A 16,552-nucleotide genomic window follows, 5' to 3' on the forward strand; every position below is an offset into this window, starting at 1 on the left:
GAACATGTAGGATATATTTTGCACGAAGAATTGCAAATGCAAAAAAGCTTTGCACAAGATGGGTGCCGCACTTGCTCACAGGATCAAAAACACACTCATATGAAAATCTAAATAGTGCTTGGAGCGTTTTAAAGAATAAAACTAATTTTATGCATTGCTTTATTACTATGGATGAGATTTGGATTAACCATTACACACCAGAATCCAAACAGCAGTCAAAACAGTGGACAGAAGCTGGTTGTTTGGCACCAAAGAAGACAAAGTCAGTTTCAACAGCAGGAAAGGTCATGGCATTGGTGTTTTGGGATTCTAAAAGCATTTTGTTTATTAATTATCTTGAAAAGGGTAAAACAAAAACTGGGGAATATTATTCCAATCTTTTACCAGACCAGATGAAAAAATTCGTGAGGAAAAAACCCAGTTTGCAGAAGAAAAAAAAATCCCACAAAGGTGTTTTGGCAATGGGAAAAATTAAAGGATCTGCACTATGAATTGTTGGAACATCCACCCTATTCCCCAGATTTGGCTCACTGACTTCTATCCCTTTACAAAACTAAAACTCTTCCTCACTGGTCAACATTTTTCTTCGAATCAAAAGGTGATTGCAGCTGTAGAGGGGTATTTTGCAGATCTTACTGAGAACCACTACAGGGATGGGATAATGGTGCTGGAGCATTGCTGGAATAAATGTATTAGTCTTAAAGGAAATTATGTTGAAAAATAAAAATAATTTTGAAATTATAAATTTGTTTTTTCATTGCTAGGTCGAGAACTTTTCAAACCACCCTCGTATTGCTCTATTTTTCATTTTTTTATCTTAGAATTTCATCATTTTACTTGTTTATAACTATATATTATTACTGTGTTTAATAAAAAATTTTATTTATGTAAACTGTTCTCATCTCGTGCCTAGTTCAAATTTTAATAATAAACAATGCGTAATATGCTTTCTGGAACATCACAGCCAAATCTTCACTGGAAACTATTTTCATGGAAGCGCACTAGTAGAAGGATGTCACGGTATTCTTAGAGGTGGAAAAGGTCGTGCATGGGGAGGAGAGTGATGTAATTCTAGGAAACATCTACTCATTCCCAGAAAGAGAAGTCTACCAACTAGACTTCTCTAGATGGATTGAAGGGTCAATCCATCAATTTTCTGTCCATTGCTGGATGAGGACCTCCACAAAAGTCTTCTGTTCAGTACTATCTTGAGCCTTGCTATACCACTGAGTTCCAGCCATCTCTTTATTCTCATCCTCCCACCCCCGTTTCTTTGTTCTTCCTGTTGCTATCTTTCCATCTCTGGGATACCATTCAGAGATCAACTTCGTCCATTTTTGAGTGTTACTTCTTGCAATATGACTTACCCATTGCCATTTGGATCTTTTAATGGGTATTATGCCGTCTCTCACCCAAATAGTATTGCATTTTCTATCTAAAATGATAATAGAATCCTTCTATTAATTTTGTGGAAAATAAAAGAAGGTTTTCTAAATTTAATGAGTCTGGTAATTAACTGTGGATAGAGAACTGCCATAAACTTTTTAAAATGCATATTTGATTATTATAGTGAAACATTTTGTAGAGAAAGCATGCAGCACAAACTGTCTCTATGGTGATTTTAGAGTGAAGAGAATCACTTTTTTAAATATGGCTAACAATATTGAGGGAATTTTAAGATGTTCATCTGGAAAAATATGCTAAGATAGTATAAATAAAGGGTTACTACTGCTGTCTATGACAAAATGAGTTGCAAATAAGAAGCACCCACAACATTTTGCAAGAAGGTGTTTAAGTATTAACACACAGATAGTATTAGAAATTTTGTTACAATATAATGTTGGAACAAAATTTATGTTTCCCACCTCCTTTTCAATTCAACATACTACAATTCCAAATTACCATACATGTTAATTCAATTTAACTAGTGAGCAATTAGCTAAAATTCTTTACTTCATGACAGTTTTGTTTACTTTAATTATTTGCTTTATGTACAAAAAAAAAGGCATTAAAAGTATTTTTAATAGGTAGCATTTTACACAGTTTCTGACTTGGAATTTCTAATTAGGTTCTTGTCATTTTTATTCGTGAAACGTTTCAAATGGATGTGCCTTTCCCATTTCCCACAAAACATCTTATATAAACTCATGGCAGCTTGAGCATCTTCAACCTGAATTTAAAATAAATAAAAACAAATTAATATTAAACTCCACAAAATAAACAGAATCATTACACACCATTTTAATGTAGACAACATGTATATTTCTACTAATGTCAAACTAACTGATGGCTGATTAATTTATGAGAAATGCACCTTACCAATTTGCATTTAAATAATGGGCATTCCAAGTAAAATCATCAGGGGAGTGAAGGTGTATAATTTTTGATTTTGATGAAAGCAAGTTATTTTGCGACTCAATTAATTATAACTGCCATTTTTATTTGTTGGAGCCACAGAATTTTCACAATTCTGTAGGGCTTTAAAATTAATCACAGCTTATTTGTATATTGTCCAATTTCTGATTTTTTTTTTTTAATTGTCATTTAAATGGTCAAGCTGTGTACTTTTTTGATTTCTTTTCACATTTTTCAGTATATGTTAATACTACATATGAAGACAATTTTTAGTGCCTCCCAAGTGATCTAAAGTAAACAAAAACTGCATACTGAGAATTTTTATGTCACCATGTGAAACCGAAAGAAAACATTAAAAAAATGCAATTTTTTACTTTTATGCCAGTAATTTAGCTATGTGGGCAATCTAATTTTATATTGCAAGATTTGTGAAGAATGCACTGCACTTTGAAGTACTAATAATTGTTATATTTTAAGAAATTTTACTTGGATAACTGATATTTACCACTTAAATATAATTTATTTTAACAAACGATGTGCTCTTGTCAATTTTGATAGAAATTCTTATTACCATATCCAATTTTAAAACCAGAAAGAGAGCTATATAACCATCAATGACTATATTATTTAATCACTTTAATTATCAAATGCTATTCTCTTTTGAAAATGAAATGAAGTTGTAACCTAAAAAAAGAAAAGAAAAGAAAAACTACAGATTAAATTAGAGGTTCTTCCAATTAGATGCTAAATGATTTTATGTACCTGTATATAATGTTCACTTTTTTTTTTCTTTTTAACTCTGCAGAGGTTGCGGCTGATCTGACAGATACAAATTGTTTATTATAAATATTCTTACACATATCCAGTGTATAGCTTGGAGGTCATGAGTAGCTGCGCATGCATATATTACGAGTGATATTCCACACTGTTTATGCAGTCAGTTTTGGTTTAAAACGTGTTATGTAAAATGTAATATAGTATTGGTTTTTTTTTTATTTTTTAAATTTACCGTTGAAAATGGCTGGAAAAATACATCGATTGGTAATCCATCAGATGTTGAAGAGATTCAGCAATTTTGTTACTCGAGTCCAATGATGAGAATGATAGAGTCGAATGCAAAAGTGATATCTGATAGTAAATTGTATCTGAGAGATACCGTGAACTCCGATGTCAGTATAGTATTGGTTTAGGTGTTTTTTCCTTTGTTCAACAATTTCTAGATTGCGACTGAAAATAAATAAACCATCATGTATTATATTTGCAGTGTTTTTTTTTTTTTTTAAGTTTTATCATATTTTAGCACATACTAATAATGAATGTATCTCTCAGATGCAAGCAACCTACGTTGCAATTTTTTTGACCGCGACCTCTGCAGGGTTAAGGATTCATTCATTTATTTTGACTCTCTTATTTGCTACTGTCAGATGACACACAACTTATGATCCTAGAAAATATTATCTTTATAGGGTCATCATCAATTTCCTGATATGCACTCTTGGAGGGGGGGGGGATGTACAGAATGTTATCAACAATACTATTTGATTATGTTTGCATTATTACTAATTTCCTGCCAACAATTTTCTTTCAAATTCATCTATAACTTGCTTTTGTGTCTGGCAAATACCATATGCAACTTTTTTAAGAAATTATTATTTACTTATTAATTTCATACACCATTTTTGTGTACTTCCTTGGATTAACTGGATGCCAGATATTCACCAACATATTACCTTTCTGGATATTTAAACATAAAAAAACTCCAAAGGCTTCATAAACAAAATAAAAGACATTAAACTGGATTCCACTGACATAATGGCAAATTTGGATGTTACAGGCCTATTACCAATATTTCCAAGAGAAGACACATCGATTCTAGAAGATATTTTTCCAAAAAATGAATACAATCTCAAAACTATCAATAGCATCTTAAATAGGCCATCACATATTCCAAAGCATATACAACAACTACAAAGGTGATGTTTCTTTATCTTACATTACTTTTTTTTTTTTTAAAGAAGATAAAAAAAGAAAAAAGCACATAGATCAGGACTGGCATTTCCCAAAACCAAAGAAAAACACCAAAGTAAACTGGCAACTCACTAAACTGCCATACATAGAATTCAACAGTTATATAGATTTAAAGAACCGAGTAAAATGATATGAAGTCCTAATCAATGTAATAAAAATCAAGGTCTCATCTTAAATCAACTATGGGTAGTATACATAAGAGACCTGCATATTAATGAATGAGAGAACTCATTATAGCATGCTGCAATAATGAGCCACGCATCTGACATCTCACTATAATTTTCAATATCAAGTTCAAGTTTAATTTGAATAACAGTTGTTAATTAAGAAATCATTCTGTACATACGTTTTTTTTTTCTATTTGTCTTTTAATCTGAGGAAGTACATGAAAATGGTGTATGAAACTAGTAATTAAATAATAATTTCTTGAAAAAGTTGTGTGTGGTATTCACTAGACACAAGAGCATGGAAATTTCAAGCCACAGAAACGTCAACTTATTAATCTACCACTTGTCTGCATGCCAATATTCTCAAGATCTTATGTATCTTTTAGGACACTTCTGACTGCATCAATCCACCTAGATCTTGATCTTCCTCTCTGTCTTTTTTATAACAAATTGACACCAAACAACTATTTTGCTAACCTATTCTCTCCCATTCTCATTCAGTGATCATACACCATAGATTAACTAGTTTTACTCATTCATTCTTGATTGAGTAGAGCTATTTTTATATTTAATATGATTCTGCTATTCACGACATCTATTCACTCCACTAATTTTTCTCAGAACTTTCATATTTATGGTCTCTCTAGTCTTGAATCTGTTCTATTTCTAACAAATCTCTCAAATCCATAAAGGAAAATTGGTTTAAACAGTCTTGTATATTGTTAGTTTAGTGTTTGAGATGATTTCTCTCCATTATTCCAGCTTTGCTTATTCTGTTATCTATTTCCATATTTAATTTGCCATCTTCACTAAATATTCTACAGTGCAATACTTAGACTGCTATGTATTGCTCTCTAGAATGTTTCATTTAACCTATAAAATTCTGAAACAGCTTTTCTCTTGGCACCTTGATGATGTGGTGTGAAAACATGAAAATATATATGTATGCAATTTTATATTGTAAAATTGTAACTTTTTTTAGCTTTTTTTTTTCCCTGGTTCCATTTCTTTTCCATCTCTAAATCTATTTACTTCAAAAGTTTCCCCAAACCATAAAATAAATCTCATACTTTAAATTCACTTATCTCAGTCTCATAAGTAACAAAAAGAACTGTAATACAAAAAAGATTGTTTAATTAATATAAAAAAAATTTAAATATAGTTATTTACATAAAATTTGTTTAAAAAAATAATTCATAAGAGATACTCTCTCACACACACACACACAGTTTCATTTCAGGGAAAAAAAAAAAAAAAAAAATATATATATATATGTTAAGATTGTTTCCCAGAACAAAGAAACAAAATCCTTTGCTAATCCTCATCTCATTTTTGTGTTAGTCTCAATGGCCTGTCACAGTCAAGTAACCTGGCTTCTTAGATGTTGGAAGTTAACTGGCTTCTTAGAAACTAATAATGCTTATGGCAGTGCAGTTAATCCATAATGCATAGTATTATACATTTCCACAAGGATATGCATAATACTTCACATCACTTGCCTTAGTATCCTATAATGCTTTGTATTATAGGATACTAGGGCAAGTGATGTGAAGTCATACCACCTTTACCACGAGTTGCCCCAGTCCTGAAAATACTTCAGGCGCAAACCTGTTTGCTTACACTTGGATAAAGGATTAAACCAAGCATATAATTTCTTGGTATTTTTAATTTATAGCTGCGTTCTTCAATCTTTTTACACCTGCGGACCGGATGATAGCTAAAACAGAAACATAAACCAATATGGATAGTATTTTATTTATTAAATACAATTATAAAATTACAATTTTTAGCTAGTGCAACATCTGCTGCTGCTTAGAGGTTAGAAAATTAGATATACATGGCTGGAGCATTGTTTCTGAGAGACGAAGAAATTTTTGGCGTACCGCCAAGAAATTTCAGCGAATCGGCACCGGTCCACAGACCACAGGTTGAAGAACAATGATTTATAGTATAACCAAGTGAAAAAATCATTCAATTATTATTTTTTTATTGCCCTATAGATGGGAATGACAAGAGTTCTATGCTAATCATCTGGAATTCGACTTTCTGACTAGGCCTTCACTTTTCGTGTCATCTTTGATTTCTTTTACAGTTACTCTTTTCTCCATTTTCAATAGCATTCAGAACATTTTTACTACCTTTCTGATATTCATCTTCTATATTCATAACAAAGCCTTCCCATACTTTTGTTATCCACTTTTACACAGCTTATCTATCCACGTTTTCCCCTGTATTCACTTTGGACATCTACTACTAAATAGGAAATTTCAGTATGCTTTCATCTTTTCTCTAACTGCCAAATTATTAACTTCTTGCATCCACCATGGAGTTCTGATCCCCCCCAGGCAATGTCATGACATGCCTCCCTAGCTGAGTCAGTCAATGTTTTCTTCAGAGTTTGTCACTGAGACTCCAAAGTTTGGTTCTTGTTTTTGAACTGCTTCATTTTTTCTTCAGTAATGTTTGCATAGTTGAATTTACAGCTTACCTATAAAAGCTTCTCAACTTTAATTCTTTATAAAACTTTCTTGCATATTTTTCTTTTTAATATGATATTCATTTTTGATTTCCTGCTTACAACTGAAATATCCTGCTTACAACTAAGCGATGATCACTTCCAATTTCAAATTTCCTGTATACTTTTGTATCCTGAACCAGTGTGAAAATACCACTATCAATGATAACAGTCAATATTATTATTGGCATTGTCCTTTTCTCCAAATTTTCCCAAAACATTTCTGAATGCTTGGGATTAATTTCCCACTCTGCTCCTTAGATCTGCGACAAGGGCCAGCTTTTCTATTTTCTTTGTCAGCTGCCTGTTTTAATGACTCAAAAAATTCGTCCGTTTCTTCCTTAGAACCTTCCATGGGACAATAGATGCAATCATTCTTCAATTCCCTATTTTGAAATTGTACCAATTGAGAAGTTTATCTTCATGTCTGGCACTGAATGCTATCATTACTTTTTCCTTTCCCTTACCTAAATATAACATCCTATATTTATTTATTATTTAACACGAATCTTGCTTTTTTTAGTTTTCTTTGTCTCACTAATACCAATTATATCCCCCATGCTACTTCTCTAGCTCTTCTGTTTGTTCAATTTCTTTTCCATTGATGCTTCTTATGTTAATAGTGGCTATCATGAATTCATTGATTCTACAAGTCTTGAGAGGTAGGTTTCTAGGCAGGAGATCATGCAACCTTCATAAAAGACTGGCTAATTCACCTTCAGTTGAAAAGCCCTTATAATGGCTTTTCGCATCCTAAATATGATTCAAGTCTGGGAAGGGAGGGGGGTGAGAATCTCATTTCATCTTGGAGCTTTGCAATTCAAGGGCATCATAAATACAACTGAGCTATCGAGGCTTCTATGAAAATAGGTAAACATAGAAAACAACATCTGAATTCTGAAACCACAGAATAAGTAACATATTTCAACAATTCAGACCCAATTTTGAGTGACGAAGCATAAATAACAGAATAAGCAAGACTGGTATTATTATAGAGCCAGGTGACAATAAGGGAGAAAGTAGCTGAAACATCATACTAGCAGTACACAAGTTCATTTTGAAAAAAATTAAGAGAGTGAATAAATGGCATCAGTGTCAGAAGCATACTCAAAATGAAGAAATTTTAAATATATGTATTTAATGTGTAATGAACAAGCCATTACACATTTCTAAGCAAGCTACTCTAAGATAGTATGGTTACTTAAAACTTATTATTAATCAATAAAATAATTTGCCAAATTGTATCATATGGACAAATTTAATGAAAGAGAATAATATTTACTGATTTAACGGGAAACAGCCATATTTTTCAGATATGCCAAATGAATAGCGGAACATTTGGTTTTGATCTGCCAAGAGCATGACAATTTTCTTTTCCTGCCAACTATTATGCTTTCAGTAACTGCATTTATAAGTGAAAGAAATTACTCTGGTCTTGGTAAAGGAACCAAAATATTTAGATGATTTACAGAGAGCTCATAAAAAAAAGTTAATCCAAAAAAGTAGTATATACTTATTTCAGATATTTTAATTAGTCATATAAAAATCTGGATACTTACAGAACTGTGTTCCCCTTCTTGAACTCTTATTCCCAGTAACTGTTCTGCCAAACGTTTTAAAGAAGGTGTACCTCCTCCAACTAGCTTTCGAAATAGTTTATATTTGGCTGTATCTCTAATTTTGCTACGTGGATGATCTAAAAATAATACCTATTAAAAAACAGAACAAAGCTACATGAATGATGTAGATGAGGAATAAATTTGCAATATGTTAACAAATGGTACACTTTGTTTATGAATAAAGTGTAGTAATTATACAAAAGCATTCTTGTAAAATGCAATGCTAGAACTTAAATATCAGTTAAAATATATTATAGCAACTGTCAATCAGCTGTAACAATACATACATATCTCTTCCTCCAAAAAATTTAAAATTTCCAAAACTAATAAACTATAGGTAAAAATGTCATATGCAATAAAACTTGAAAATTTAAGATAATTCTTCAGATATTTCCAGAGTTATTTAAATTCACACATGATGATATAATATTTAATATAGTTCTTGATATGACTGTGTTATCACTGAGGTAAACATTAAACTTATATACTACTGGTTTCTAAAAAAAGCACACAAGTAGCATACCAATTCAGATCATCTGCCTGCACTTGAAAAGCTAGATAATCCTTAAAATAAAATTCAAGCACGTTTCCAGTAAGAATGAAAACTTAATTCCATATATAACAAAACTTTTTAAAATGATTCTGCCTTTGATGTTCACTCCTCTATTCCACTCCTCCCCCTTCAGAATGATCAATTGGCAGTTGATCAATTCCCCTAGGAATTGATCAACTGCCTCATTTACTAATCTGACAATCAACCAGTTAAAAATGGTTTAAACCTTTTTTAACTTGCAGTCTTGTATGTACCAATGCCTTGTGTACTGCTGGTTTAGTGTCTGGATAATTTTTCTTATTCCATATAAATTTACATGTGCTTGCATCCCAAACATTATGTACTACAAAATCTAATTTTCCATTTTTTTTAAAACTGCACCTATATAGCTGAAAAATTTTACTTAGTCTAAAAGGTTCTCCACTGAGAATTCAACTGATGATTTCCATGTTGCTATGTATATTCCAAATTTGTACTTTTTTTCTTGCTAATTTTCACAACAAATCTGTTACAGAAACTATTCAATTTATTTAATCCTGAAGCCCTGTCTGAATTTTAGGAGTAGAATATCATCTCCATAAAGTAGAGTTGAGCTGAATATCTCCAATTTTGATATGAGGTTTAATGCCACATTCTATCATGGTGTAACCAATGTAGATGAATAACCGTAGAGATAGCATGTATATTGTTCTATATAATTTCCCATTTACATCATATAATTGTAGAATTTTAAACAGCTTTTCTTTTGATACTTTATGCCTTTTCTTTCAATACAGATCTTTCTTATATTCTCATGATTTTATGACAATTTCTCTTAAAAGTAAATCTCTCTATCTGATCTGAAGCCAGCTTTCTTCACTAAATTTCGTTTCCATAATTTTTATTAATCTTTCATAGAAAACCCTCTAATTCTCACATTATTTAATTGCCCTTTTTAGACAGGGTACTACGAGAGTTCACTCCAATCATCTGGAATTCAACCTCATAATCAGGTGCCTTCTAAATAACTCAGCATAATAAATGCAAAACTTTTATACCTCCCTATTTGAGCATTTTTGATCTGCTGCTCCATCCATCCAACCTTCCACATTTCAAGTTTTTGATGGATTTTTTTCTATTTCAAGCATAAGTATGTACTTCTGATTGCATTCCACTTGAGTATTTTCTATTACTGTTTAATTTTTTTTGTTTAATTTAACAATTCATCATAAAAATTATGGAAACATCTACCATATTAGAGTAAAACTTCAGTTTAATATAAACCAAAATAAAAACTTGATGTTTCGACCTTCACGTTAAGGTCATCATCTTGAGTATACACATAAATACAAAGAAACAAGCTGCACTACAATCTACATGGTATGCTAAAGTTACATTGATCTGGTCAATCATTAAAACTATTGACTTGACCTCTGGTGAAAAAAAAAAAAAAAAAACTCACTACATCAATGCTAGAGTCCTGTTATTATTATTATTATCTATTTGGTTACAAAAATAAGTTAAGCTAGAGAGCAACATGTTCACACAAAGTTACTCATATAAGTATACATATAAATTAAAACAGTATGAGTAATGGCTAATAAAAGCTGAAATAATTGCTTAGAGTCCTAAAGTGAGGGTTTGATAGAAAACTCGAAGAAGTTGGAAGCTTTTTCACTTGGTTATACTATAAATTAAAGATACCACCAGATACCAGTTGCCACCTTTCAGTCATATTTTTATATACCAGTGTGACACCTTTTGGCAACTGGTATATGAAAATATGACTTCTGCATTACTTCTACCTTGGTATCACCTCTGGATCTGGTTCCCACTAAAGAGACCTCAATAAAGGCTGAAACCGGTCTGGGTAGTGACCCTTCCCATAATGCATAGCATTATACATGTCCGCAAGGAGATGTGCTTTGCATTATGGGATACTAAGGCAAGTGATGTGAAGTCGTACCACCTTTACCCTGAGTTGTCCCAGTCCTGAAAATACTTCAGGCGCAAACTTTGTTTGCTTACACTTGGATAAAGGATTAAACCAAGTATATAATTTCTTGGTATATTTAATTTAAGTGGGCTGAATGTGTGCCATCCAAATTCATGGGATTTTTATGCTGCAATTATTGTTAAGATTAGGATGGTTAATCAAAATTTCACAGGCTTCCTTAAATTTCCATTCATACCAAGTTTTTGTATGATGTAAAAGAACATGATCTGAGAGGCCTGCTTCACCAAAATTGTTAAACTTAAGTTTCACCAATATAGTAACTGGTGCAAGAGATACAATAAACCCCAGGGTAAGCCAATAGTGGGGAGAGAATCCTTAGAGGAGTTGAATATGTTTTCTTTTTAATTTTATAGGTAGTTTAAAAGTGGCATTAAGATTATAATGGTTTAGAATTCTATTTATTTTTTCTGATAACCGTTGATGTATGGGACAGCTATGGTTTTACTGTAATCTATATTATGTGTATTTTTGATGAAGTTTTATGAAGAACTTTATTGATAGTATTTTTACTATAGCCATTATTGAATCAAAAAATACACATAATATAGATCACAGTAAAACCATGGCAATCCCATACATCAAAGGGTTATCAGAAAATATAAATAGAATTCTACACCATTATAATCTTAATGACACTTTTAAACCACCTATAAAATTAAAAAACATATTCAACTCCTCTAAGGATCCTCTCCCTATTGGCTCACCTTAGGGTTTATCCTATCTATTGCACCTGTAACTTAGCTTATATTTGAGAAACCGGACATACAATCCCTATCTGTAAAAAAAAAATCCGTAAAAAGATTCAATTTAACAATTCTGGTGAAGCAAGCCTCGCAGACCATGCTCTTAACACCCTAACACCAAACTGATTGGGAAAATACATGTTCTTTACATCATACAAAAACTTGGTATGAACTGAAATTTAAATAAGCCTATGAAATTTTGACTAACCATCCTAATCTTAACAAAAATGGTGGCATAAAAATCCCAAGAATTTGGATGGCACACATTCAGCGTACTTAGTTCTTCAAGTTTTCCAGCAACCCTGACTAAGCAATTATTTCAGCTTTTATTGGCCATCATCCATACTGTTTGAATTTACATGTATACTTATATGAGTAACTTTGTGTGGAATGTTGCTCTCTAGCTTAATTTATTTTTGTAACCAAACATATAATAATAACAGGACTCTAGCATTGATGTAGTAATTTTTTTATTCACCGGAGGTCAGGCCAATACTTTTAACGGTTGACCAGATCAATGTAACTTTAGCATACAATGTAGATTGTAGTGCAGTTGTTTCTTTGTATATATGTATACTCCAGATGATGACCTTGATGTGAAGGTTGAAACATCGAGTTTTTATTTTGGTTTATATTAAACTGAAGTTTTACTCTAACACGGTAGTTGTTTCCATAAAATTTATGAAGAATTCTTCTGATCACTGTATAACATGAAGGAAAGGATTCATTTAACAATCTTTCAAAATAATTACTCTACAGAAGCTTTTCTCAATATTTTCAATAGAGAAACCATTGAAATAATTTTCATGTCTCAGGGTACCCCTGCATAAACATTATTATACCCTTCTTGTTTTTTTTATATATATATATATATTTGAAATAGCTTAAATGACTGGAAGTCGAGAGATAAAAAAGAAACACTATATTTTATTTAAATAAATCATACAACTAGTTTCGCCTTCTTAGAAGACTTCATCGGGTGCATTACATGAATAAAAGAGAAATACAAACAAACATTACGAGAGAATAGTTATGAATTTACTTAACTCTTACATGCTTCTCTGTATTCTTTTAGGGCATCTATCATCTTATTTGCTAGAAACTTTTGGCATGCTTTCTTCTATTCTTCTTATTTTTTATTATTATTCTTTATTATTAGCTTTGCTCTTTTCTCCAAATTTTCCCAAAATATTCATATATATACTGGTGGGAAGGATTCATATCCTACTCTGCTGTTTAGATCTCTAACAAATACTGCTTTTTTCATTTTCTTATGTCAGCTGCCTGTTCTAATAACTTGAAAAATTCTTCCACTTTTTCCTTAGAAGAACATTTTGCGGGACATAGGCATAAATAAGTCTCATTGTCTACTTCCCCATTTTGAAGTTTGTCCACAAACTTTACTTAAAATTGCCTTCCAATCAAGTTTATCTTCATGTTTGATGTTGAATGCTACTGCTACTCCTTCCTTTCCTTGATCATTACTGCCCAAATATAACATCCTATACTTATCATTTAGTAAAATCTCACCTGTTTTTGTCTTTGTTGTCTAAGTAATGCCAATTATCTCAATGTTGTACATTCTCAGTTCTTCTGCAAGTTTAATTTCTTTTCCATTAATACTTCTTATGTTGATGGTTCCTATCTTCAATTCTTCTGACACTGGGTTTATTCTTCTTCTTGATGAAAATACGAGGTGTTGTTTAACTGGGCAATGCCCCAGCTGGCATGTCTCATCATACTGTACCATCATCCATCATATGTATTTGTGACTTAAGCCAATAGTGAGTACAATTTGGTCTGCTAAGTCTCAAATTGCCAGCATATCATCATTTGTGCCCAGTGGAAAGCTACTATTGGAGTGCACCATGTGAAGATGAGGATCGGACATTAGGTCAAAAACCCAAGTTGGTTCTCTGCATTCCTTAAAGGCAATGTGGAGGTCTCCAAGTTATTTGCCTTTGATCTTTAAGCAACTCGCAACCAATGCCCTAAACAGATATTCACACCATTCTTCAATGGTATAAGGATAATCTGGTCATCTTCAATGCTGCCAAAACACAGTCCTGCCTATTTTTATTTTTTTTGCAGAAAAAGGATCTCAATTCACCTTCCTTTACTTTTGATAATTGAACTAGACTAATTCAAACATAACTAGACTAATTAGATCACTCTCTTTTTGGATTGACATTTACTATTAGCCTTTCCTGTCAATAAACATATCGAATCAACAGCTTACTCAGCCGCTAAAAACATGCTGTCCTTTCTTTCAAGGTGCTATTTTATTTATTTTTTAACCTATCCAGCTACTTACTCTGTATAAGTCCCAAATCCACCTGTAGAATACTGTTACTGCTCGTGTTTGTGGCAGTGAACCAAAGCCTCCTTAATAATTCTTACTTGTGTTCAAAGAAGGTAGCTTAGTTAATCAAACTTTTCCTTGTAACTTTCATTATACTGTTTGTTTACAGTGTCTATAGACACTGCTCATTTCCAAGAGCAGCATTCAATATTCTTTGATAGTCTCGAACCTACTTCTCCTTGTCCTCCTTCATTCATCTGTTTCTATTATCTGGAACAACCAGTGTGGTTATAGATTTTCAATTTCTTGTGCATGTATGGAATTGACTTAAAAAAATGCGAGTATCATGCATGTAACACACTAAAACAAACTAAAGTTGCTTGCTCAACTAGATACTGTAGTTTATAAAAATCTCAGTGTAAAGATTTTTTTTTATGTTGAATTCTATATGCCCTTCACATCTGCTAATGCCATGTTATGCTTATACAGAATACAGTTGATCCTTGAAGAATGCAGGTTTGAATTGTGCGGTTCCACTTATACGTGGTTTTCTTTTGAATAAATATATTGGAAATTTTTTTTGGAGATTTGTGACAATTTAAAAAACTTGCAGATGAACCTTGTAGCCTATAAATATTAAAAAAATTAAGAAAAAGTTAGGTATGTCATGAATAAAATATATGTAGATACTAGTTTATTTTATCATTTGCTACCATATATGGTAAAGTATACACAAATCTATTATAAAAAGTTAAAATTTATCAAAACTTAGGCACACAAACACTTATAGACCATACGGCCACTTGCAGTTGAGAGAAATGTAAACAAACGTAAAGATGTAGTATTAAATCATAATTGCATAAAATTAACTGTTATTAATTGGTTAGTTAAATTAATTAGCATAAATGAAAATTTTATAACAATTCATTCATTAGCCTATATGCTAATGAATGAATTGTTATAAAATTTTCATTTATGCTAATTAATTTAACTAACCAATAACTACGATACCATGAAGCAATTGCATCGATTGCACTAGGCTACCACGAAGCAATCATATTGCTACTTCATTATCAATGCAAGAATATTTATATCTGTAAATAAATATGAATTTCTTTTTCAAATTATCTTTTCATTTTTGATGTCTAGTATTAGTAATATGTGTAACATCTACAGTGTTTTGTATCATATAAGACAACATCGATGTAGCTGCTGACAGACATAAGTTTACATACATCTCGTAAACAGATGACAAACTTATGGTATCGATAAATCCAGTACTGTAAAGGTATTTTCTCTTTCTTACAATTTTCTTTTCTCTAGCTTACTTTATTGTAAGAATATAGTATACACATACATACCATACAAAATATGTGTTAATCGACTGTTTATGCTATTAGTAAGGTTTCTGGTCGACAGTAGGCTATTATTAGTTAAGATTTTGGAGAATCAAAAGTTATACGTGGATCGTGGATTTTCAAACAATGTAAGGACTCGCACCCCCCCCACACACACACACATCGGGAGGAGCAGAACTCCAATTTTGTGCACTTTTGGTGCACCATATAAGCGTGGCATCAGTGGGTGTAGAGATTTCAGACCTTGTTTCAAGTCTGAAGACCACCTAGTCATGTTCCATAATAGGATATTAGTCTCTTTTTGATTTTTTAAAGTTATTTAAAAAATCAAAAAGAGACTAATTTAAATATTTATAGTTTTTTAGATAATAATATTTAAAGTTTATTAGATTTCATCCAATATGAAACCTATTGCATATTGGATGAAATCTAATATGCAATAGGTTGATGTGTCTCAAACTAACTCAGTGATCATTGTTATATAGTCTTTGGTGTTCAAAATCTTCTTCTATATAAAGCATGGAGCTATTATCCCAATCTATGGTGTGGTAAGAGATTGAGAAGTGATGGGCTAATCCTGAAGTATCTGTTCTGTTGTTGTTCATTAAAGGCAGACAAAGGCAAATGTGAATTTGCCTTTGTCTGCGTTTAGGATGATTATATCTTTGTTCTTCTTTAGGTTTGAGAGGGCTTGCTTTTCAAGAAGAGTTATATTAAGTTTTGGTGGTTTTGAAGTTGAAAGGATGATAGTGCTTTTTAATCAGATATCATTTGCTACTGTTTCCGGAAATGAAGAGAGTGCCTTTTTTTTTATGTTGCTAATAATACAATCTTTGGAATGTGATCTGGAGTGATGACGAAGTTGAAACCTTACTTTAGTATGTCAACTTCTGGTTTTTATAATGTATAGTCTGAA

At 31.8% G+C, this 16,552-nt stretch overlaps 1 protein-coding gene across 1 annotated transcript in view; it reads right to left on the reverse strand.

Annotated features, from left to right (window-relative positions):
• Nucleotides 1–2,002: 2,002 nt before the first annotated feature.
• The window catches only part of LOC150100650 (RNA exonuclease 4), an 88,250-nt gene continuing 73,700 nt past the window's right edge, over nucleotides 2,003–16,552 (reverse strand). Inside the window, exons 5-6 of the mRNA XM_090401672.1 lie at nucleotides 8,625–8,774; nucleotides 2,003–2,170 (exon numbers count right to left, since the gene is read on the reverse strand). Of these exons, the coding sequence (XP_090257798.1) occupies nucleotides 2,036–2,170; nucleotides 8,625–8,774 (285 nt within the window). The 3' untranslated portion in view covers nucleotides 2,003–2,035. The remainder of the gene's footprint in view (nucleotides 2,171–8,624; nucleotides 8,775–16,552) is intronic.

Source organism: Typopeltis vanoorti, chromosome 12 (genome assembly GCF_054136105.1).
Source record: "Typopeltis vanoorti isolate ZY-2024b chromosome 12, IOZ_Tvanoo_1.0, whole genome shotgun sequence".
NCBI classification, from domain to species: domain Eukaryota; kingdom Metazoa; phylum Arthropoda; class Arachnida; order Uropygi; family Thelyphonidae; genus Typopeltis; species Typopeltis vanoorti.